Source organism: Spodoptera frugiperda, chromosome 19, assembly GCF_023101765.2.
Source record: "Spodoptera frugiperda isolate SF20-4 chromosome 19, AGI-APGP_CSIRO_Sfru_2.0, whole genome shotgun sequence".
Classification (NCBI taxonomy): Eukaryota; Metazoa; Arthropoda; class Insecta; order Lepidoptera; family Noctuidae; genus Spodoptera; species Spodoptera frugiperda.
The window spans coordinates 6,564,804-6,588,585 of NC_064230.1; the positions used below are offsets into that span (position 1 = coordinate 6,564,804).

The 23,782-nt window shown below is 48.3% G+C and overlaps 2 protein-coding genes across 5 annotated transcripts in view; both read left to right on the plus strand.

Moving 5' to 3' along the window:
• Window positions 1-23,782, plus strand: part of LOC118280932 (igLON family member 5-like) — a 251,111-nt gene that overhangs the window by 127,609 nt on the left and 99,720 nt on the right. For 3 of the 4 annotated variants that reach the window (XM_050700735.1, XM_050700738.1, XM_050700736.1), the window contains one exon: window positions 5,001-5,585. The exons of the other annotated variant lie outside the window; for it this stretch is intronic. The gene's annotated coding sequence lies outside the window, so the exon portion shown is untranslated. Of the gene's footprint in view, window positions 1-5,000; window positions 5,586-23,782 lie in introns of those variants that run through there. 4 annotated transcript variants of the gene reach the window in all.
• On the plus strand, window positions 16,341-23,114 carry LOC118281162 (uncharacterized). Its single transcript, XM_035601652.2, has one exon. It carries the CDS (start codon window positions 16,550-16,552, stop codon window positions 22,589-22,591), a length of 6,042 nt encoding a protein of 2,013 aa, XP_035457545.2. The 5' UTR covers window positions 16,341-16,549; the 3' UTR covers window positions 22,592-23,114.

Consider the following 23,782-nt stretch of genomic DNA (forward strand, 5'->3'; position numbering starts at 1 on the left):
GTATCTAGACACACGGCAGTGTGTCCGCCAAGTTCGAGCAAAAAACCGACACACCGGCCGTGGGTTATATTACACGAACCATTTCGGGCCAAGTTCGACCCACCTATAACTCAAAATCTATTTTATCTACGCATATGAAATTACTAGTATCTATCGAGATCTACTTACTTATCTAAAATACAAAATTTCATTAATGTACCTATTGTGGGTCTTGAGATATTGACGTCAGAAAATCGCTATTTTTACTATACACTCACTGACTGACTGACTCACTCACTCACTCACTCACTCATCAAAAACCTAGACCACTTCCAATGGTCGTATTGACTTGAAATTTGGCATGGAGGTAGGTCTTTAGGTCAAGGTAAAGGAAAAAATCTGAAAATGGCCAAGTGTGAGTCGGTTTTAAAAATATTGAAGGTGTAAATTCATACCCCTAAGGAACTAAAACAAAAAATTTATCTATATCTTCCAATGGTCGTACCGACCTAAAATTCGTTACGAAGGTTTGTATTTAGTCAAAGTAAAGTAAAATAAGAAAAAAAGAAAATAAACCTTACAAAAATAAATGAAATCCCACCCAAAACATAAATGTGAAAGGCTGCCAAGTTCGATAATATTGGAATGCTTCGCCTATAAAAGAAGTGAGATCTAAATAAGTACCAAGTTCCATACACAGACCTCAGTTAAAAATGATATAACTTGGCAAGTTTTAATAGAAAATTACATATATACTTGACTCATTGCGTTTAGTAGGTTTATAAAAAAGTGTGTGAAAACTTGCCAACTTGTTATATCATTTTTAACTGAGGTCTGTGTATGGAACTTGGTACTTATTTAGATCTCACTTCTTTTATAGGCGAAGCATTCCAATATTATCGAACTTGGCAGCCTTTCACATTTATGTTTTGGGTGGTTATTCTAACAACCCGCCCCAGATTCGCATGGGTGCAATGGTGATATATTATGCATGTATTATACATATAAACCTTCCTCTGGAATCACTCTATCTATTAAAAAACCGCATCAAAATCCGTTGCATAGTTTTAAAGATTTAGGCATACAAAGGGACATAGGGACAGAGAAAGCGACTTTGTTTTATACTATGTAGTGATACAAATTAACAGGTTACTGAATAATATTATTAAAAAAATATATTAAGTCTATCATCTATGGTCATTTCAAACGTCATTTGTGTCACTTCTGTCAATGTCATTGTCATTCACAAGAATCGAGCGAAGTGCTGATATTTTTCTCTTTTGTGGAAAATTATTTCGTGTCGGGAATTTGTGACTGTGTTTAGCCAACCTAATAGTAATTGTAGTTACCTAGGTTACGTTTACCAACATAACAATAAAAAAAATGGCCGCATTTGTTTACATATGTTTGTGATGTAAATAATCAACTTGTTTATATGTTTTTGTATTCCGTTATTAGAACTTGAGACGGGATATTTACCATGTTTATTTATGTCTATGAGTTTCTGATATTTCGGCACTGTTGTAAGCGCCATGATCGCGGATGAACTAAAAACTTAACTTAAAAACTTATGTTTTTGTATTGATTACGGAATTATATTTTTAACGTTGAGTTGAGCTGTTGCTCCTACGTTTCGTATATGCTTTTAAACTAACGTGTTTTCAGAGTTTATCGATATATTGCCGGTAAACTCTAAATCTTTGTTTATAAGGAGCTTTAAAAGTACCTGCCTTGGCTTTAATGGGAGGTAGTGCTTTTTTAACGAAGGAAACTCATCCAATGACTTCTCCCGCCTTGGACGAGACGAGAGGGAGTGTCAAACTCTTACTGACTAAAAACCACCCTGTTCCTACTACTGCTTTTCAAGTCCGAGCCTCGATAAACCCACTAGGTAGTCCGCAGCTCCAGATGTTTGAAGACAATAGTAAATATAAATGATAGATTATGAGTAATTCTCTTTTACATACATAAAACATATTATGTATAAGTTGGTTATGAAAGAGCTATCTCTTTCACTGTCTCTGTCACATCGTCAATGAAAACAATTGATAGCAATTATTTTCATGGCATCGTGCGTATTTGTGAACCACTTTATGCAGAGTAGAGTCAATGTTTATTTAACTCGTTTATGTTCTCAAATTGAGTTAACTGGTCCGGGGTACGAAATTTCTTCACTATTGTAATGTTCAAACACAACACTACCTCCCATTAAAGCCGTGGCAGATACTTTTAGAACACCTTATATACATTTTTTAACATTACCCCACACTAGGATTTCCTCCTGTGTTGTATGTTTACAAACATACAAGTTCACATACACATGACACCCAGACCGGAAACAACAATTTGTGGATTTGTGCACCATGCTAACTGTGCAAACAGTTTTAATATTGGTATAACCTGGGTGTCTTCAAAGCCCGAGTGAATAGGTTGCTTATGGGCAGACGTGCTCCATCGTAGGCCGCATCATCACTTACCATCAGGCGAGATAGCGGCCAAACGCCGACCCATCAAACGTAAAAAACAATACAGTGACTTTAAAGTGTGTGATACCTTATATCTTTGAACCAGAATGGGTAAGGGGCACAGAAGGTGTGAAATTTGTCATATTAATGAGGCATGGCCTAGGGAAGAGAAACTGCTTTTCACCAGTTTTCCACTGAACCCAGATCGGTAAGTACTGTTTTTTCTAGTTAATAATATACTGTATGGGGAGACCTCTCATGACTTGATTTAAATCACATATTTGTTGTCATCTTCGCTGACGATATACGAAAAATATGCCCAGTCAGTAGGTAAGCCAAAAAGTGCATTATTCTCTTTGAGCTAATTTGAACACACAAATACGGAATTGCAACAGCAGCGCCGCATGTCCGTAACATTCCTAGACAACCTACAACATTACAGCTCTTCTGTGGTCAAGGAACATGGAGCTGTTCACACAGAATTTAATACCTACTTGATTTATTTTATTTTTAATTTTCAGTTTTCATTGATATATTTAGTTGTGTAATGCTTCTGTGGACGAGTACTACTTGTAGTTTCATTTAAATCATATGAGTGATTTCCATACTGTATGTGAGAAAGTATATCTGATTGTTTATTACTCAGTCCTATCAAAGCGGCTGAAAGGATCTAGATGAAATTTGGAACAGGAATAGATTTATACACAATCACTTTACATACAAAATGAAAATAAAAAGCGAGCCAAGAGTGAGTGTCAGACCCTTGCTGACTAAAAACCACCCCGTTCCTTCTCCTGCTTTTCGAGCCGGAGCCCCGGTAAACCCGCTAGGTAATCCGCAGCTCCGGATCAGTTCAAGTATAGCTAGTAGTTATAGTATTATTTATTTTTTGTCTTTCAGCTGCAGAGAATGGCTTAAACGAGTGGGTAACGATGAGTTAGTAGATCTTCCTATAGAAAAGCTACATGAGAGGAGAAATCTATGTTCCAACCACTTTAGAAGGGAAGATTTCAACAAAGCCGGCAACCGTCTGAACAGGGATGCTGTACCGAGCCTGAATCTGATCGCTCCACCCCTCACTGATGAGCAGTTGCAAGCTTTTCCGCAACATATCTATAAACGCTCAGAGGCACGAGGTAAGTTATATAGCTCTACAATGTGATAGGGGTGAGACTTCTAACCAGTTAAGCGGAGTACTACATCTAATTTTATCGACAGAAAAAATAATATGGGGGGTTGAACCCCTCCCCCTAAAAATTATGGCTATTTTAATATTTTTTTGTACTTGTGTGTGATATCAAAGGTGTTATGCGTCGTAGGAACAAAAAAAACGACAAACGGTAGCTAATAGCCTTGGCTAACTAATTCAAATATTACTTTTTTCATATGTTTGATAATGTTTTGGTGAGAAAAAAAAAATCATTTCTGAATTAATTTTACCAAAAAAATCGCTATTTTTCAATATTTTCAATTGTATGCATCTTGTATCTTTAAAACTACGCAACGGATTTTGATGCGGTTTTTTTTTAATAGATAGAGTGATTCAAGAGGAAGGTTTATATGTATAATACATGCATAATATATCACCATTACACCCATGCGAAGCTGGGGCGGGTCGCTAGTCCTATATATAAAATAATAAATGAGGCTTTTAAACTATGTAAATTAAAATCACCATTGTAGTGTTTTTTTTTTTTTCAGGTTTTTCAACTGATGTGCAGCCAGTGTCGATTACAAGCAAAACGTCGAGTGATATCGTTGTAAAGCGGACTCCAAATGGTACATTTATTGATTTGATAGCTTTTGTAGAAAGAATATTATGCGCTATAATTTTATTGTAACGTTCGTGAGACATACCAAATGGTGTTTTGTATATATTTATTTATAACACTCTAAAATTATATTTTTAAATATTACTTATAAAAATAAAAAACAAAATAACATTTAAAAATATAAAAATAGGAGCCGACCAGTAGCGGGAGCATGGTCCAAGCTACCGGTGGTTAGGGCTCCAAAGACAGAAACCTCCTCACAATACGTGCCGTTTCGAGGAGTACTGCCTTCTGCATCAGGCCCTTGATCCATCCGCCTAACCCCAGCCTCCTAAGGTGGTTGTCGAGGCTGTTGGGTATTAATCCGTTGGCCGACACGACTATCGGCACAACGATAGCCGAATCCACATTCCACATGTCGACAACCTCGTGAGCCAAGTCAAGATATTTTATTTGTTTATCTTTTTCAGCTTTCACGAGGTTCTCGTCATGAGGGATGGTGATATCGATTATCATCGTGCGGCGCGCTTGCCGATCTATCACCACTATATCAGGTTTATTGGCTACAATAGTCCTGTCAGTGATGATAGATCGATCCCAGTACAACGTGATATGGCCGTTTTCGAGAACTTTTTTTTTTTTTTTTTTTTTTCCAGGGTGGAAAATCATCCAATGACTTCTCCCGCCTTGGGCGAGGCGAGAGGGAGTGTCAGACTCTTACTGACTAAAAACCACCCCGTTCCTACTCCTGCCCGTCGAGCCGGAGCCCCGGTAAACCCGCTAGGTAGTCCGCAGCTCCGGATTAGGCATCAGCCCTACTGGGCCCCATCTGTGGTGGTCTGATGGCTCTTTGAGGCGCGCGCAGAACGCGACGCGCCGCACGCACGGGTCTGGTTCTGGTCGGGCGGCGAGCTACCCTTGCTCGCCGTCCGCAGACCCGCACTTACGGTGGCCGGAGATCGTCGCGCGATCCCCGACGCCCGGAGTGTCTCTCGCGACGGCTGGGGCGTGAGGAGGTTCGTTCTCTCACGCGCCCCGCCTCCTCCTTAGCTAGCATGACTGCTTCGCAGAAGGAGGAGACGGCATCCCAGTCCCCCTCGCTCCGCACCATGGCTTGTATCAGTGCCGGACGCGAGAGGGCGCCGTCGCCGACCACATCCCTGAGGACACGGCGGTGCTCAGCCCACGCAGGGCAGACCGCAAGCGTATGTTCCACCGTGTCCTCCGGGCGGTCTTCGCAGTGATGACACCCGGGCGTTTCCTCCCGCCCAATCAGAAACAGGAACCTACCGAAGCTTCCATGTCCGGTAAGCACCTGCGTCAGGCGGTAGGTGAGGACGCCGTGGCGCCTCTCTAGCCACTCCTCAAAGAGGGGACTTACCGCTGCAATGACAGCGAGCCCAGCCCTCGGTTGCGACAGTCGCTGCTGCCATTCCGCCATGAGATCGCGCCGGAGCTCATCCCGCCACGCACTAATCTGGCGCGGCAGTGGAGTTTCGCCCCGGCGACGCGCGTCGGCGCGCAAACTAAAGACGCGCGCGAGCACCTTCGCCTCCAAATCCCACGGCGGGAGTCCGGCAAGGAGGTTAGCCGCCTCTCCGGAGATCGTGCGATATCCGCGGATCACCCGGATGGCCATGACCCTCTGCGACGTGAGCAGCGCCCGAGCTGGTCGCCGCATCAGGTTCGGCGCCCACACAGGGGCTCCGTAGAGGGCCATGGACCGCACGATCCCCGCGTACAACCTCCGGCAGGAGGCATTTGGCCCCCGAGGTTGGGCAGGAGCCGCTTAAGTGCAGCCCCCGTCCGTTCCAACTTAGGAGCCAAACGTCGGAAATGCTCCACGAAGTTCCATCGACTGTCGAGGACGAGTCCTAGGTACTTCATCGTCGTCTCGACGCCGATGGTAACCCCTCCTGCCGTTATTTGGGACCCATCCGGAGGTGGCGCGTTCCCGCGGCCATGAAAACACATGGCCTCGGACTTGTGGAGCGCCACCTCGAGTCCCAATTGCCGGATCCTATCAACAACTGTCGCAACCGCTCTCGCCATTAAGTTGGCCGCCGCCTGGTGCGACCTCCCGTGCGCTAGCACCAGCGTGTCGTCGGCGTAACAGACTACGCTGACGCCGTTCGGGAGGTCGGTGCGCAGCACCCAGTCGTAACCAATGTTCCACAGGAGCGGCCCCAAAACCGAACCCTGTGGAACACCGCGCGACATCTCTCGCCGGTTCCACTCACCTTGGTGACCGGGGTAGGTGACAAACCTATCCATCAGGTAGGCCTCGATAACACGACGGAGATAGGTAGGCACCCGGTGGTACCGGAGTGCCTCCAGTATGCAGCTCCAGGGTAGTGAGTTGAAAGCGTTGGCGATGTCCAGAGACACCGCCACGACGACCTTACCCCTGGACACTGCATTCCCCGTCGTGAGGTCTCTTACGCGCATGATGGCGTCCACCGTGGAGCGCCCTCTACGGAAGCCGAACTGGCCATCCGCGAGGTCCGGCCCAAGTCCAGACAGGTGCGCGACGAGGCGGTTCGAAATTATCCTTTCGAAGACTTTTCCCACCTCGTCGAGCAGCACAATGGGCCGGTACGCGGACGGAGAGTCCGCAGGGCGCCCCGGCTTCTTCACGAGGACCAGTTTTCCCGTCTTCCACTGAAGCGGGAACTGGCCCCTCTCCAAGCATGCGCTGTAGAGACCTATTAATCGAGGCCCGAGAGCCTCCGAGGCCAGGACCCACGCCTTGCCATGTAGGCCATCGGGTCCTGGGGCGGTGTTCTTGGCGCCCATCCGGCGCACCGCCGCTCTCAGTTCTGCCTCGGTCACCTCCGGAACGATGTCGTCGTCGTCGTCGCTGTGGCCCGCATTGGGCACCGCAGGGGGCGGAGTCATGGATGGAGGGGTGAAACCCCTCCGAAGTTGGGGGAACAAGGCGCCAATTACCTCCTCCACAACTTCTGGCCGGAGACTCTGAGTGAGCGGGGGAGCCCAGGTGCGGAGCTTATCACGCACCATCCGGTAGGGGCGCCCCCATGGATCTCTGTTCAGAGTCTCCAGCATCTCTCGGCGGGCTTCCTCCTTAGCCCGCCAAATTTCCGCTTTGAGGGCGGCCTTTGCCGCCTTGTACCCCTCGTACAACTCCGCCTCTCTGACCTCCGCATCTGAAGGACGGATACGGAGCCTGCGGTGCCTGGTGTACCGGCGTCGCGCAGCAACGCAAGCACTGCGCATAGCAGCTAACTCCTGCGACCACCAGTACACCTGGCGCTTGCGCTGACCTGGCCGGACCCGGGGCATCGCCACGTCACATATTTTGGACATGGCGTCCTGGAGCCATCTTGCTTCCTCGTCGATGTCGGCAGGCCTGTCCGGTGGTATCACCCAGGCCTGCACGATTGCGGCTTCCAGGAAAAGCTCCCGGTCCAGCTGTCTCAGCGCCCAACGCGGGCCATATGGGGCCTGTCTGGCTGGCGGGTTCGCGGCCTCGGTGGAGACGTCAAACCGGATGTACCGGTGGTCCGAGAACGTCTCCACCTCCTCCATAACGCGCCAGTCAACGACACGAGGTGACAGAGCAGGGCTGGCGAACGATATGTCCACCACCGATTCGCCCTGCATCCGCACGCACGTGGGGACAGAACCCCGGTTCAGGACGACTAGGCCTGTCTCCAGAGCCCAGTCTTCCACCATCCTACCCCGAACGTCAGTGAGCCGGGAACCCCAAGCCAAGTTTTTGGCATTGAAGTCCCCGAGGACAAGCACGGGGAGGGAACGGAACCCGACGACGACGGCGACCAACTCCCTCAGGGAGTTGTGGAACTCGGCGAGAGTTCGGTTCGGAGAGAAATACACGCCCACCACAGCGATCTCTCCGAACCGTGCTGCGACACAACCCCGGCCTCTCCGAGCATTCTCGAGAGTCGGGGTACCGGCGGCGGCCGACGAGATGATGGTCACCGAGCCGTCCAAGTCCGCAACCCAGTGATCCCTGGGCGGGACGAAATACGGCTCGGAGACCACAGCGACATTTATTGACCACTGCGCCATGCTCTGGAGTAGAAGGTCCTGAGCGGCGGCGCAGTGGTTGATATTCGCCTGGAGGAGGCGGAATGGAGTCATTACTGACAATCCATCACAACCTCCTCCCTGGCGGCATTACGGCCGGCGGAGACCGCGGCGGCGGTAGCAGTGGCGACTGCGGCGGCGGTGGCGGAAACGACGGGGGCGGCGGAGGGCCTACCCTTATCCCTTGGTTTGGTAGGGGGAGCAGGCCTTGCTCCCGACCCGGTGATTGGCCGGCTTGCCGGCCGCTGCACATGCGTCGCAGTGCAGCGGGGCAACCTAACCTAACCTAACCTAACCTAACCTAACCTAACCTAACCTAACCTAACCTAACCTAACCTAACCTAACCTAACCTAACCTAACCTAACCTAACCTAACCTAACCTAACCTAACCTAACCTAACCTAACCTAACCTAACCTAACCTAACCTAACCTAACCTAACCTAACCTAACCTAACCTAACCTAACCTAACCTAACCTAACCTAACCTAACCTAACCTAACCTAACCTAACCTAACCTAACCTAACCTAACCTAACCTAACCTAACCTAACCTAACCTAACCTAACCTAACCTAACCTAACCTAACCTAACCTAACCTAACCTAACCTAACCTAACCTAACCTAACCTAACCTAACCTAACCTAACCTAACCTAACCTAACCTAACCTAACCTAACCTAACCTAACCTAACCTAACCTAACCTAACCTAACCTAACCTAACCTAACCTAACCTAACCTAACCTAACCTAACCTAACCTAACCTAACCTAACCTAACCTAACCTAACCTAACCTAACCTAACCTAACCTAACCTAACCTAACCTAACCTAACCTAACCTAACCTAACCTAACCTAACCTAACCTAACCTAACCTAACCTAACCTAACCTAACCTAACCTAACCTAACCTAACCTAACCTAACCTAACCTAACCTAACCTAACCTAACCTAACCTAACCTAACCTAACCTAACCTAACCTAACCTAACCTAACCTAACCTAACCTAACCTAACCTAACCTAACCTAACCTAACCTAACCTAACCTAACCTAACCTAACCTAACCTAACCTAACCTAACCTAACCTAACCTAACCTAACCTAACCTAACCTAACCTAACCTAACCTAACCTAACCTAACCTAACCTAACCTAACCTAACCTAACCTAACCTAACCTAACCTAACCTAACCTAACCTAACCTAACCTAACCTAACCTAACCTAACCTAACCTAACCTAACCTAACCTAACCTAACCTAACCTAACCTAACCTAACCTAACCTAACCTAACCTAACCTAACCTAACCTAACCTAACCTAACCTAACCTAACCTAACCTAACCTAACCTAACCTAACCTAACCTAACCTAACCTAACCTAACCTAACCTAACCTAACCTAACCTAACCTAACCTAACCTAACCTAACCTAACCTAACCTAACCTAACCTAACCTAACCTAACCTAACCTAACCTAACCTAACCTAACCTAACCTAACCTAACCTAACCTAACCTAACCTAACCTAACCTAACCTAACCTAACCTAACCTAACCTAACCTAACCTAACCTAACCTAACCTAACCTAACCTAACCTAACCTAACCTAACCTAACCTAACCTAACCTAACCTAACCTAACCTAACCTAACCTAACCTAACCTAACCTAACCTAACCTAACCTAACCTAACCTAACCTAACCTAACCTAACCTAACCTAACCTAACCTAACCTAACCTAACCTAACCTAACCTAACCTAACCTAACCTAACCTAACCTAACCTAACCTAACCTAACCTAACCTAACCTAACCTAACCTAACCTAACCTAACCTAACCTAACCTAACCTAACCTAACCTAACCTAACCTAACCTAACCTAACCTAACCTAACCTAACCTAACCTAACCTAACCTAACCTAACCTAACCTAACCTAACCTAACCTAACCTAACCTAACCTAACCTAACCTAACCTAACCTAACCTAACCTAACCTAACCTAACCTAACCTAACCTAACCTAACCTAACCTAACCTAACCTAACCTAACCTAACCTAACCTAACCTAACCTAACCTAACCTAACCTAACCTAACCTAACCTAACCTAACCTAACCTAACCTAACCTAACCTAACCTAACCTAACCTAACCTAACCTAACCTAACCTAACCTAACCTAACCTAACCTAACCTAACCTAACCTAACCTAACCTAACCTAACCTAACCTAACCTAACCTAACCTAACCTAACCTAACCTAACCTAACCTAACCTAACCTAACCTAACCTAACCTAACCTAACCTAACCTAACCTAACCTAACCTAACCTAACCTAACCTAACCTAACCTAACCTAACCTAACCTAACCTAACCTAACCTAACCTAACCTAACCTAACCTAACCTAACCTAACCTAACCTAACCTAACCTAACCTAACCTAACCTAACCTAACCTAACCTAACCTAACCTAACCTAACCTAACCTAACCTAACCTAACCTAACCTAACCTAACCTAACCTAACCTAACCTAACCTAACCTAACCTAACCTAACCTAACCTAACCTAACCTAACCTAACCTAACCTAACCTAACCTAACCTAACCTAACCTAACCTAACCTAACCTAACCTAACCTAACCTAACCTAACCTAACCTAACCTAACCTAACCTAACCTAACCTAACCTAACCTAACCTAACCTAACCTAACCTAACCTAACCTAACCTAACCTAACCTAACCTAACCTAACCTAACCTAACCTAACCTAACCTAACCTAACCTAACCTAACCTAACCTAACCTAACCTAACCTAACCTAACCTAACCTAACCTAACCTAACCTAACCTAACCTAACCTAACCTAACCTAACCTAACCTAACCTAACCTAACCTAACCTAACCTAACCTAACCTAACCTAACCTAACCTAACCTAACCTAACCTAACCTAACCTAACCTAACCTAACCTAACCTAACCTAACCTAACCTAACCTAACCTAACCTAACCTAACCTAACCTAACCTAACCTAACCTAACCTAACCTAACCTAACCTAACCTAACCTAACCTAACCTAACCTAACCTAACCTAACCTAACCTAACCTAACCTAACCTAACCTAACCTAACCTAACCTAACCTAACCTAACCTAACCTAACCTAACCTAACCTAACCTAACCTAACCTAACCTAACCTAACCTAACCTAACCTAACCTAACCTAACCTAACCTAACCTAACCTAACCTAACCTAACCTAACCTAACCTAACCTAACCTAACCTAACCTAACCTAACCTAACCTAACCTAACCTAACCTAACCTAACCTAACCTAACCTAACCTAACCTAACCTAACCTAACCTAACCTAACCTAACCTAACCTAACCTAACCTAACCTAACCTAACCTAACCTAACCTAACCTAACCTAACCTAACCTAACCTAACCTAACCTAACCTAACCTAACCTAACCTAACCTAACCTAACCTAACCTAACCTAACCTAACCTAACCTAACCTAACCTAACCTAACCTAACCTAACCTAACCTAACCTAACCTAACCTAACCTAACCTAACCTAACCTAACCTAACCTAACCTAACCTAACCTAACCTAACCTAACCTAACCTAACCTAACCTAACCTAACCTAACCTAACCTAACCTAACCTAACCTAACCTAACCTAACCTAACCTAACCTAACCTAACCTAACCTAACCTAACCTAACCTAACCTAACCTAACCTAACCTAACCTAACCTAACCTAACCTAACCTAACCTAACCTAACCTAACCTAACCTAACCTAACCTAACCTAACCTAACCTAACCTAACCTAACCTAACCTAACCTAACCTAACCTAACCTAACCTAACCTAACCTAACCTAACCTAACCTAACCTAACCTAACCTAACCTAACCTAACCTAACCTAACCTAACCTAACCTAACCTAACCTAACCTAACCTAACCTAACCTAACCTAACCTAACCTAACCTAACCTAACCTAACCTAACCTAACCTAACCTAACCTAACCTAACCTAACCTAACCTAACCTAACCTAACCTAACCTAACCTAACCTAACCTAACCTAACCTAACCTAACCTAACCTAACCTAACCTAACCTAACCTAACCTAACCTAACCTAACCTAACCTAACCTAACCTAACCTAACCTAACCTAACCTAACCTAACCTAACCTAACCTAACCTAACCTAACCTAACCTAACCTAACCTAACCTAACCTAACCTAACCTAACCTAACCTAACCTAACCTAACCTAACCTAACCTAACCTAACCTAACCTAACCTAACCTAACCTAACCTAACCTAACCTAACCTAACCTAACCTAACCTAACCTAACCTAACCTAACCTAACCTAACCTAACCTAACCTAACCTAACCTAACCTAACCTAACCAGTAACCGACCATCTTTCGTCGCAACAACATCGCGCTCCGCGTTAAAAATTTTTTAAAATTGTACGCGTTGAGTTACAGTGCGCAAAACGTTACCATCATAATTGTGGAGTGTCATCTCAGCAGGATTCGTGTGGGCAACATCATACCTCAACGGGTTCGGGAGCAGGAAGCCGTCAACTTCAGGCCTTAATAACTCGCCAAAGGTCAGCGGAATCGTCTTACCCACATTCGACCAGACAACGGCGGTGAAGATCTATTCAACGACATCTCGAACGTTGAGATCGGTCCAGCGGCTTGGAAGATATTACGGGACGAAAATCGCCAAAACACGTGGTTTTTGAGAGGAAAATAACCTCTCTAACCTCAATTTAGCACCACGCGTTTGGAAACGACACGAGGCGTGACGTCAGGCCAGTCATCCTAGCCTTAACTGAAGACTCCGAAGCCGCTCGAGGATTCCGCCGCCATACAACAACCAGCGTGGCGACTTCGCGGCACACCATCAGGTGAGCTCTGAGGGAACTCCTCAACCCAAGTCCCTAGAACCCTCGTGTTTGGTCTCATCCTACTGGGATTTTAAAGACCCTGCCGTAGCAATCAGGGGATAGCCAAACACCGTCATCAACCCTTCCCCCCCCACCTTTTTCCTCACCCCCTCTCGATAACGTTCCCACGAAACCTCCCCCCCTCCCCCTCAGAGATACCTCACCCCCGCAGAGGCCAACTTCCCCCCGTTGGAGCTAGAAGGTCGAGTTTGGGCTCATCTGAAAGGGCTTTGAAAGAGAAAAATTTGGCCCCAACAGAAAACCACATTTCCGCTCCATCATCAGGTGAGCTCTGAGGGAACTCCTCAACTATAGCTCCTAGAACCCCCGTTTTGGTCTCATCCGTCGAAGACTTTGAAGATCCTGCCGGAGCAGTCAAGGGATAGCCAAACACCTTCATCAACCCTCCCCCACCTTTTTACCTCACCCCCTCTCGTTAACGTCCCCACGAAACCTCCCCCTCCCCCTCCCCCCACCTTTTTACCTCACCCCCTCTCGTTAACGTCCCCACGAAACCTCCCCCTCCCCCTCACCCCCCCCTCAGAGATACCTCACCCCCGCGGAGGCTAACTCCCCCCCCTTGGAGCTAGAAAGCCGAGTTTGGGCTCATTTGAAAGGGCTTGGCAAGAGGAATAAATCGGCCCCAACAGAAAACCAAATTTCCGCACCTAATATCAGCGACACCACGAACCAAACCACTCTCCACAAAAGCGCATCTACCAGGGCTCTGAACATCGAGCCGCTGCAGTGTTCGGGCTCCTCACTACACAACATACGCAGACCACCAGCGAAACTTGTAACGTGAGTCCATAAAAAAAAAAAAAAAAAAAAAAAAAAAAAAAAAAAAAAAAAAAAAAAGAATTATTGTAACTCAGATCTCTACTCAGATCTTGTAATAAAAAATATAATAAAAAACAAAAAAAATGTCCAAAAACTCCGCAGTCCCATCCCGCAAGATTACCATGGACTTGGCTAAGGGCCCCAAAACCCTCAGGGAAAAGGTCCTAAAAAATACGGCCAAATCAGTGGTGTCCGAAAAGGCAGCGCGTCCATCGACCACCGAACCAATCATGGTGGCAAAGGCAAACTCAGAACCAGACAACAGAATGAGCACACCACCACAGTCCACTGCAGCAACCACACCGGAGTTCCTCACCCCTGAAGACCGCACCCGGATCTCCGAAATTGTCATCGACTGGGAGCAGTGCGGTATCTCACCCCCCCGAAAGATCGACTCGGAGGACGACAGCTCGGTGGCGTCTGTGGAGTCCCGGTCCACACAACCAGAGCATGGGAGACCAAGCATCCTCTACAGAACCCCGAGGCGGGGAACGGGGGTGGAGATGGACTTGGCCACACAGGAGGCTAACACACTGCTGCAGAAAGGAAAAGCCGCACTTGAAGCGGCTGGAAACATGAAGCGGGAGTGCAAAGCCATCGCACACGATTGCCTCCAAGGACTGTACGAGACGGCTCTGTCACTGGCAGACTCGAGGAGCCGCCACAAGTTCAACCTCGAAAAGGAGCGGTCAAGGCACGCAAAAGAACTTGTGCGGGTTGAGAGGGCTCATACTCGAGAGCTAATGAAAATGACAATGGAGCTCTCCCTGATGCGAACAGACGTCTCGGAGACGAAGAAGGAGGCGAAGGGGATCCGAGAATGGCTGGGACACGAAACCCTTGAGGCCTTCAACGGCATAAAGGAGGTCAAAGAAGAAATTAAGGCAGCGGGCCACCAAAACCAGAAGGAGCACGAGAGAACGAGACGCGAGTATCAATCCACTCCGAGGGATTCAAAACCGGATTCGGCGGGGACAGGCATATCGCGTCTGGAGTCACAGTACACGTCCATATCAAATCAATTGGACGAGCTCCGGAAGGCACTGGGAAGGCTGAAGGAAGATCTGGACCAGCCATTAATATCCAACGATACGCCACCGGAGCAGCAAAACCAGGGCGTGATGATGGAACTGCTGCTCACCACAAACGTGTTCCAGGAGGAGATGGCCAAGCTGTCTAGGCAGCTTCAAGATCTCTCCAATAGGCCTCAGGCCTCTCCTCCTCGACCTCAACCCCAGATCAACATCAAAGAGGTGCTGGAACCTATCTACGAGAGACTGGAGATTGTCTCCTCTGACCTCCGCGTTCTCCGCGACAAAGAGCCACCAACCCAAGCGCCTGCAGCCTTAAACCTGGAGGCAGAACTCGCGGTCGGAGAGGTCAGAAAGACCCTCCACAACATCGAGAAAGGAGTGGCGGACTTGGGCAGGGTGGAAAAACCACACGGACAAAACCAGGGTCCCAAAACCTTCGCCCAGGTCGCCAGCACACCCAAACCCAAACCCCCTCAGCCAAACCACACCCTCATCGTCTCATCAACGGACCCCAAGCACACAGGAGATAACGTGATCGAAAGGATCAGAACAGCCCTGGACCTAAAGACAACTGGAGCCCGTGTCGACACAGTCCGGAAGGCGCGCAACCAAAAGGTGGTCCTGAGGTGCGCGTCGAAGTCCGACTTAAAACTAATAAAGGACCAAGTACGAACAAACGAAGGGCTCAAGGTCCAGGAGCCAAAACCGCAAAACCCCCTAATATGCGTGAGGGGAGTTCTGTCCAGTTATGGTGACGCCGAAATAGTGGACCTCCTGAAGGCGCAGAATAAACACCTTCTGCAAACTGTTGCTGAAGAGGACATAACCACTCTGAAAGTCCGATACAGGAAACGTGCGAGGAACCCACATGAATGCCATCCCGTGTTGGAGCTCGCGCCGGGGCTTTGGAAATGCCTCACTCAAGCGCAGAGGGTGCACGTGGGCATCAAGCGGTGCACAGTAGAGGATCAGTCCCCACTAGTGCAGTGTACAAGGTGCCTTGCATATGGACATAATAAGACAATATGCAAGGCTGCAAAAGAGCTCTGCAGCTACTGCAGTGGAGAACACACGGTGAGGGACTGCCGCAGCAAAGCCGAAGGCAAAGTGCCCGCTTGTATTAACTGCAAGACGGCCCACAGGACCGGTGAAGACCTGGCACACACAGCATTTAGCGAAGAATGCCAGGAGCGTCAGAAATGGGATGGCATAGCAAGGTCGCGCGTCTCTTATTGCTAAGGGCGACCAAGACAATCAACAGCGGAACCAACCATACACAAACTCAACCGATCTAGACACCCAAAACCGAACACCGACAGCGAGGCTGAGGTTCATCCAGGTGAATCTCCAGCGTTCTAAGCTGGCTACGGAGGAACTCCATCTGGCGGCTCAGGAAAAAGGGATTTCAGTTGCACTAGTTCAAGAGCCCTACGTAGGAAGAAGCGGTGTAATGAAACAGAAACCCGGCACACAAGTCATCCAGTGCACCCTGAACCGACAAAAGCCAGTCAAGGCAGCGATCGTTATCTTCGGGAACAATCTCGAAGTTATCCACGACCCCCAACTCGTGTCCGAGAACGTCGTTGCCGTATTACTTAAGGCCGGCCCGTACAACTTTGGAGTGCTGTCGGTGTACTACGAAGGCGATCAGGATCTGGATCCATACCTTGACGACACTCAACATAAGATGCATCTCCTGAAAACAAATAACATACTCATAGGCGGGGACGTGAATGCCTGGAGTCAGTGGTGGGGAAGCGTCTCCGAAAACCATCGCGGAGCGTTATACAATGCGTTCCTAAACGACCGGGATCTCCACATCCTGAACATGGGTCAAACACCGACCTTCGAGGTTTATAGAGGGGACAGGTGGTGCACCAGTGTCGTCGATGTAACGGCATGCAGCCTGTCCATGCTCGACAGGGTCGAAGAGTGGAGAGTGGAAAGAAGTCTAACGACCTCAGACCACAATGCTATTACCTTTTCGGTGCGTTTGGAAAAGGCTTTGGAACCTTTAAGACCGATCACCACTCGCATCTATAACACCAAGAAGGCAAAATGGTCCAACTTCACCTCCCACTTTAAAGCCAGCCTGGCTGAAAGCGCCATCACTCCAGCCAGCATCTCGGGAGTCACAAACCCAATGGATTTGGAGACCATAATCACCAAATACACTAACAACATTCACCGGTCGTGCGAGGAAGCGATCCCGAAACTGGGGTCATCCAAACGCGACACCAGACCCCCGTGGTGGACCCCTTCTCTACACCGTCTTCAAAAAGACGCGTTGAGAAAGAAGAGAAGGATTCGGAACGCGGCACCGGCTCGGAGACAATTCGTCATCCAGGAATACGTGGCTGCTAAAAATGAGTACACAACAGCAGCAGAGGAAGCAGCCACGGCCAGTTGGAAGGAGTTTTGCAGCAAACAGGACCGGGAGAGCATGTGGGATAGCATCTACAGGGTGATAAGGAAGACAGCCAAAAGACAGAACGACGCTCTCCTTCGCAACACCAAAGGAGAGACGCTCAGTCCGGTAGAATCGGCTGAACTCTTGGCTAAAACCTTCTACCCGGACGACTCAACGGATGCCGAACAGCCATATCACAAGGCGGTGAGAAGGCTAGCGGAGGAAATAAATCCACAGGGATTGTCCGCCGATGATCCCCCTTTTTCGATCGCGGAGCTGGAAATGGTTCTTCAAAACCAAAATCCGAAAAAAGCCCCCGGCCCGGATGGCCTAACGGCGGACATCTGCACAGCAGCGATCGACTGTGACAGGGAGGTATTTCTGGCAATAGCCAATAGGTGTCTGTCGCTACCACACTTCCCAAAACAATGGAAGACCGCCCACGTGTGCATCCTTCGCAAGCCAGGCAAAGATGACTATACCAACCCAAAGTCGTACAGACCAATAGGTCTCCTATCGGTCCTGGGAAAAATAGTAGAAAAACTTCTGGTAGGCAGACTCCAGTGGCATTTCCTCCCCAAACTCAACAAGAACCAATACGGCTTCATGCCACAGCGCGGAACCGAGGACGCCCTCTATGACCTCATGGCGCACATACGTGCGGAAATCAAAGCGAAAAAGATCGTGCTCCTGATATCATTGGACATAGAGGGGGCCTTCGACAATGCCTGGTGGCCAGCACTTAAAAAACAGATGGTAGTCAAAGGCTGCCCCAAAAACCTCTACAACCTCGTCAACTCATACCTAAAAGACCGAAACATCGCGATTAATTACGCCAGAGCGACTAGCGAAAAGGGTACCACCAAGGGATGCGTACAGGGCTCAATAGCCGGACCGACGTTCTGGAACCTTATCCTGGATTCGCTACTTCAAAAAGTGTCTAGTAGGGGGATACACTGTCAGGCCTTCGCAGACGACGTTGTCCTGGTAATCTCAGACCATACGACCGGTCCCCTGCAACAAGCTGCCAACGAAACACTAGACATTGTATCGGAATGGGGTGCTCAAAATAAGTTAAGATTTGCCGCGCACAAGACCAACGCGATGGTGTTAACCAAAAAACTTAAGTACGACCTTCCGGAACTATACATGTCGGGCACACGGCTGAACCTAGTCCAAGAAGTCAAGCTGCTAGGTTTAATAATAGATCATAAACTCACATTCAATGCGCACGTATCCGCGACTTGTAAAAAGGCAGCGGACATATACAAACAACTTGCGTGTGCGGCGAGGGTGACTTGGGGTCTGAACAGAGACATAATAAGAACAATATATGTGTCGGTGGTGGAGCCCATCGTGATGTATGCGGCAAGTGCGTGGGCGCCCGCAGCTGAAAAACTGATGTCAAGAAACCAGTTTGACTCATTGCAGAGGGGCTTTGCGCAAAAGATCTGCAAAGCATATCGCACGGTGTCACTGACATCGGCACTTATTCTGTCGGGCCAACTCCCCCTAGATCTCCGGGTAATTGAGGCCGCCACCCTATTCAAGATCAAGAAGGGTCATTCCCAGGAGTTTATACCGCCGGGTCGCGAACTGGAAAGGAACGTCCACCCATCTAAAAATCCCCACCCAGCGATACTCATATCAACAGATTATGCCCGCGTAGAAGACTGGACTCCTGAAACTCTGGAGACCCATAAAATTTCCGGCCCCCAGATATACACCGACGGCAGCAAAATTGAGGGGAAAGTCGGAGCTGCCCTAACTTGGTGGGAAAATGGAAAAGAGTCCAGTTTCAGAACCTTCGGCCTGGAGCCTCACAACACTGTCTTCCAATCTGAAATGTACGCTCTCTTCAGAGCCGTCAGGTTGGTAAGAGAATCGAATGCGGCCTCCGTGAGCATCTTGAGTGACTCAAGATCATCGCTCGACCTGCTCAGGAGCCCGGTGGCCACTCACAACCTGGCACTAGAAATAAAGAAAAGCGTCCGAGAAATTAGGCAGGAGGGCAGGGAGGTGAGGTTCTTCTGGCTCAGGGCCCACGTGGGGACCGAGGGGAACGAGAGAGCGGATGAGCTGGCCAAGGAGGCAGCCCTTACAAAAGAGACAGCCGACTACACGAAGGTCCCGATATCGTACGTGAGGGGGAAGATACGAGAGAGGACAATACAGAAGTGGCAAGCGCGGTACGAAACCTCGAGCACAGGCTCGGTAACAAAAGTGTTCTTCCCGGACGTCCGAGAGGCGAAAAGGATACTCGGGGACACAGTCCTCACACCGACCCATGTGCAAGTCCTCACAGGACACGGAGGATTCTCAGCGTACCTCCATCGATTCCATCTAAAGGATAGTCCTTCTTGCGTCTGCGACTCTGCTTGCGAGGAATCGGTGTGGCACCTGCTCTTCGAGTGCCCAAGGTTTAGCCCGGAAAGAATGGAGCTGGAAATAAAGATCGGTATCCAGCTAGACCAGTCCACACTCCATACCATCATGGGGAAACTAACAACAAGGAAACCATTCTTAGCATTCGCGAGCAGAGTGGCTGTCATCGCGGCAGAGGCGAACAAGACAGATGCATCCTTCCGCGGTCGGAACAGACTACCACCGTCAAACACCCCACTTACCACCACACAACAACCAGCAACCGCATCAGTAAATGCAACGCACAACGCAGCAACTGCCACTGTTGTCCCACAAACAACCACAACACAACAGACCGAAACGTCAACCACCTCAACCACTGGTAACCTACAAACCACTGCCACTACACATACAACAACACAACAATCTGCAGCATCAGCGGCAGCAGCAGCAGTGGTGGAGCCTAGCCCGCAGCAAAACCCTAACTCCATGTCAATCGCACACCTCTTGGCATGTGGGGGAGATGGCGTCCCAGGAATCAGACTGCGGGGCGTCGCCCTCTTTATGAACAGAGAGGGAGAAAGGCTGGGCATAAGCTACTGCATCGGTACAAGCCGTCCAAGGGCCCGAATAACAATATCACCGGGCCTTGCCGCCCTGATCAACGGAAGCACCACCAAATCAACCATCAAAGGCAGCAAATATGCAGCGCTGCCACAAGTGGAAGTGGCTACTCACCGATGCCGCTTAATGCGACACAAAGGTAAGACGATCGCATTATTCGAGTGGGGGGTGGAGACTCCATTTGCACAGGCGAGCTCATTGCTTCGACAGATCGGTGAGGCAGGAGGAGACCCAGCATTCACAGCCCGCACCATAAGCGTGGACGCGATGGCAGTTGGGGGGGAGAGGGGCGAGGTCGCGGACAGGTTTGGCTGTTTAAAAGCCTCTGAACACCACGAGGTAGTAGTTTATGAAGATAGAGGGGAAACTCTAAGTTTCCTCAAAGCCCCCAGGAGACTAACAGCATGCGCAGCAAGCCCTTCAACCCCAGCCACTCAAAGCGGATCCGAGCGGGCCCAACAGAAGGCAGCCGCCGATAAAGCTGAGCAGAATAAAACCAGATGCCCAGAAGATCGGGTGCAGTCGAGGAGTCGCCTGAAAGTTTTCGGCACCTTCCTTAACACTCTGCTTCCTACCGCAACCCGCAACTCAAACAAGCAAGAAACAGCCGTAGAGAGGTTCTTCTCCAGAATCGCTAAACCACCCACACAGCCAAAGCCCACACCAACCAGAGCTGATAAAGGGCAAGTCAGCCCGCCGATACTCGCCCTAAATTCGGGAGTCACGGATCACGTGAAGAGCGCCTTCCTCGAGTATGTAGCTGTCGTGAGAGCGACCAGAGAAGTCAATCTTGCGACATGCAAAAAGATCATGCAGACTTTCAGAAGAGAGACAGAAGGACTCTTAAGGGTGCTGCTCGAGGAGGCGGGGGCTGCGGTGTACGACAACTCCAGATCCATAGTTATCAAAGGGGAAATGGAGGGGTCGTACATGGCGGCCTTTAGCGAGAGTTGTGGATTCGTGTACCTGGACACGGCCGAAACGGACCGCTTGGGTAAAATTAAATTTAGTGCACCCGAAGATGACCCAATGGTGGTTACCGCCAAATGTACCAAAGTCATGTTGGAAGATAGGATCCTCGCAATGGCACAGACCATTTTAGAAAATCAGGACATCCAAGCATCATCAGGAAGTTGGGTGGTACCCAACATCAGGTGGGTCAACGGAGTGCCAGGCTGTGGCAAAACAACTTGGGTGGTAAAGAACTTCGATGGGGAGAGGGACGTTGTAGCCACAACGACAACCGAAGCTGCCAAAGATCTGAGAGAAAAGCTTGCGCGCCGCTTAGGTGACAAAATCAATACTAAGGTGCGCACTATGGCCTCAATATTGGCGAACGGGTTCAAGAACCAAGAAAAATGTTACCGGTTAACTGTGGACGAGGCTCTCATGAACCACTTCGGGTCTATAGTGATGGCGGCCAAGTTGTCCGGAGCAAGCGAACTTGTCCTCATTGGAGACATTAACCAGCTTCCGTTTTTGGACAGGGAGAACCTATTTCAGCTACGGTATACTCGTCCGGATCTAGTGGCTGGCATCACCCAGGAACTGCTCTGCACTCATCGCAACCCTATGGATGTAGCATACACCTTGAGCGACATATACAGCGGAATCTACGCCTCCAAATCATCGCTGTCGCAGGTCCACTCCCTGAGCGTGAGAGGCTACACGGGGGCGCAAATCCAGGCTACTGCCAAAAACACCCTGTTTTTGGTTCATACGCAGGAGGAGAAAACTTCTCTTGTGAACAAGGGATATGGGTCTGGAGAGGGATCGCGCCTCATGACTATACATGAGGCCCAGGGTTTGACCTGCGACAGTGTGATTATCATTAACACCAAGTCGAGGAGGCTCCAGGTTCACAATAGCGTATCACACGCTGTGGTGGCGGTGTCAAGACACACGAACAGCTGTGTGTATTATTCTGATGATGCCGAAGACGCCATAGGCCGTTTCGCAAAGAAAGCGATGGATGCGCCGACGAAAACGGTCGTCGACTACAACTTAAAAACGGCCATGCAACATCGGGACGCCAGCGTCATAGAACCTCTGCTGAAGCTGGCTGAGTCCCTGGCAAAAAGACAAACAACTTGACATCCTTTCTCCTCCTCTTTAGTATAAAATCAAATTGTAACTGCGCCACAGAGTTTGTCGATCACACTCATTCGAGGATCTGAACGACACTCTCTGCCACGCAGACATTGTCCTCTAGAATTAAGAAGTGGTATTTTTAGTGGTAGTATAAGCATGAAATAAAGTTAAAAAAAAAAAAAAAAAAAAAAAAAAAAAAAAAAAAAAAAAAAAAAAATTGGACTCACGTAGATTAATAAGTTTAATTTTAAGAAAAAGAGCCGAACACAATAATATTGTAACCAACGCAATTATAATTCTAATAAATGCATGAAAAAGGGCGCGGACGACATGTCTGCGGATTGTTTGTTTATTTAAAAAAAAAAAAAAAAAAAAAAAAAACCTAACCTAACCTAACCTAACCTAACCTAACCTAACCTAACCTAACCTAACCTAACCTAACCTAACCTAACCTAACCTAACCTAACCTAACCTAACCTAACCTAACCTAACCTAACCTAACCTAACCTAACCTAACCTAACCTAACCTAACCTAACCTAACCTAACCTAACCTAACCTAACCTAACCTAACCTAACCTAACCTAACCTAACCTAACCTAACCTAACCTAACCTAACCTAACCTAACCTAACCTAACCTAACCTAACCTAACCTAACCTAACCTAACCTAACCTAACCTAACCTAACCTAACCTAACCTAACCTAACCTAACCTAACCTAACCTAACCTAACCTAACCTAACCTAACCTAACCTAACCTAACCTAACCTAACCTAACCTAGCCTAACCTAACCTAACCTTTTTTTTTTTTTTTTTTGACCCTGGGAAAAATACTTTATGTATCGTCCTCCCGTCGGGGGACGGGAGGGATATGTGGGACTCTCCGGTCGAAGCCGGCATACCCACTAAAAAACCCAGGAGCACACCCGCATCGCCAGTTAGGGGGTCTGGGAGACCGGCTGAACCTTTACTACCAGTACCCCCTCGGCGGAGCCCACCTGCGGTGGCAGGCCATTACAAGCCCCTCCCTAGCATGGGAATGGGGCATCGGGAACGGTCGTGTGCTAACCGCTCCCGTCCCGCGAGAGGTGAGTAGTGCAATGCAGGTGTAGGCGCCCCCGCGCCTAGCACCCGCTACTCACCCCGGGAGGGAGAAGACGGTTGTATTATCGTCTTCTCCTGCCGACTCTTCTTC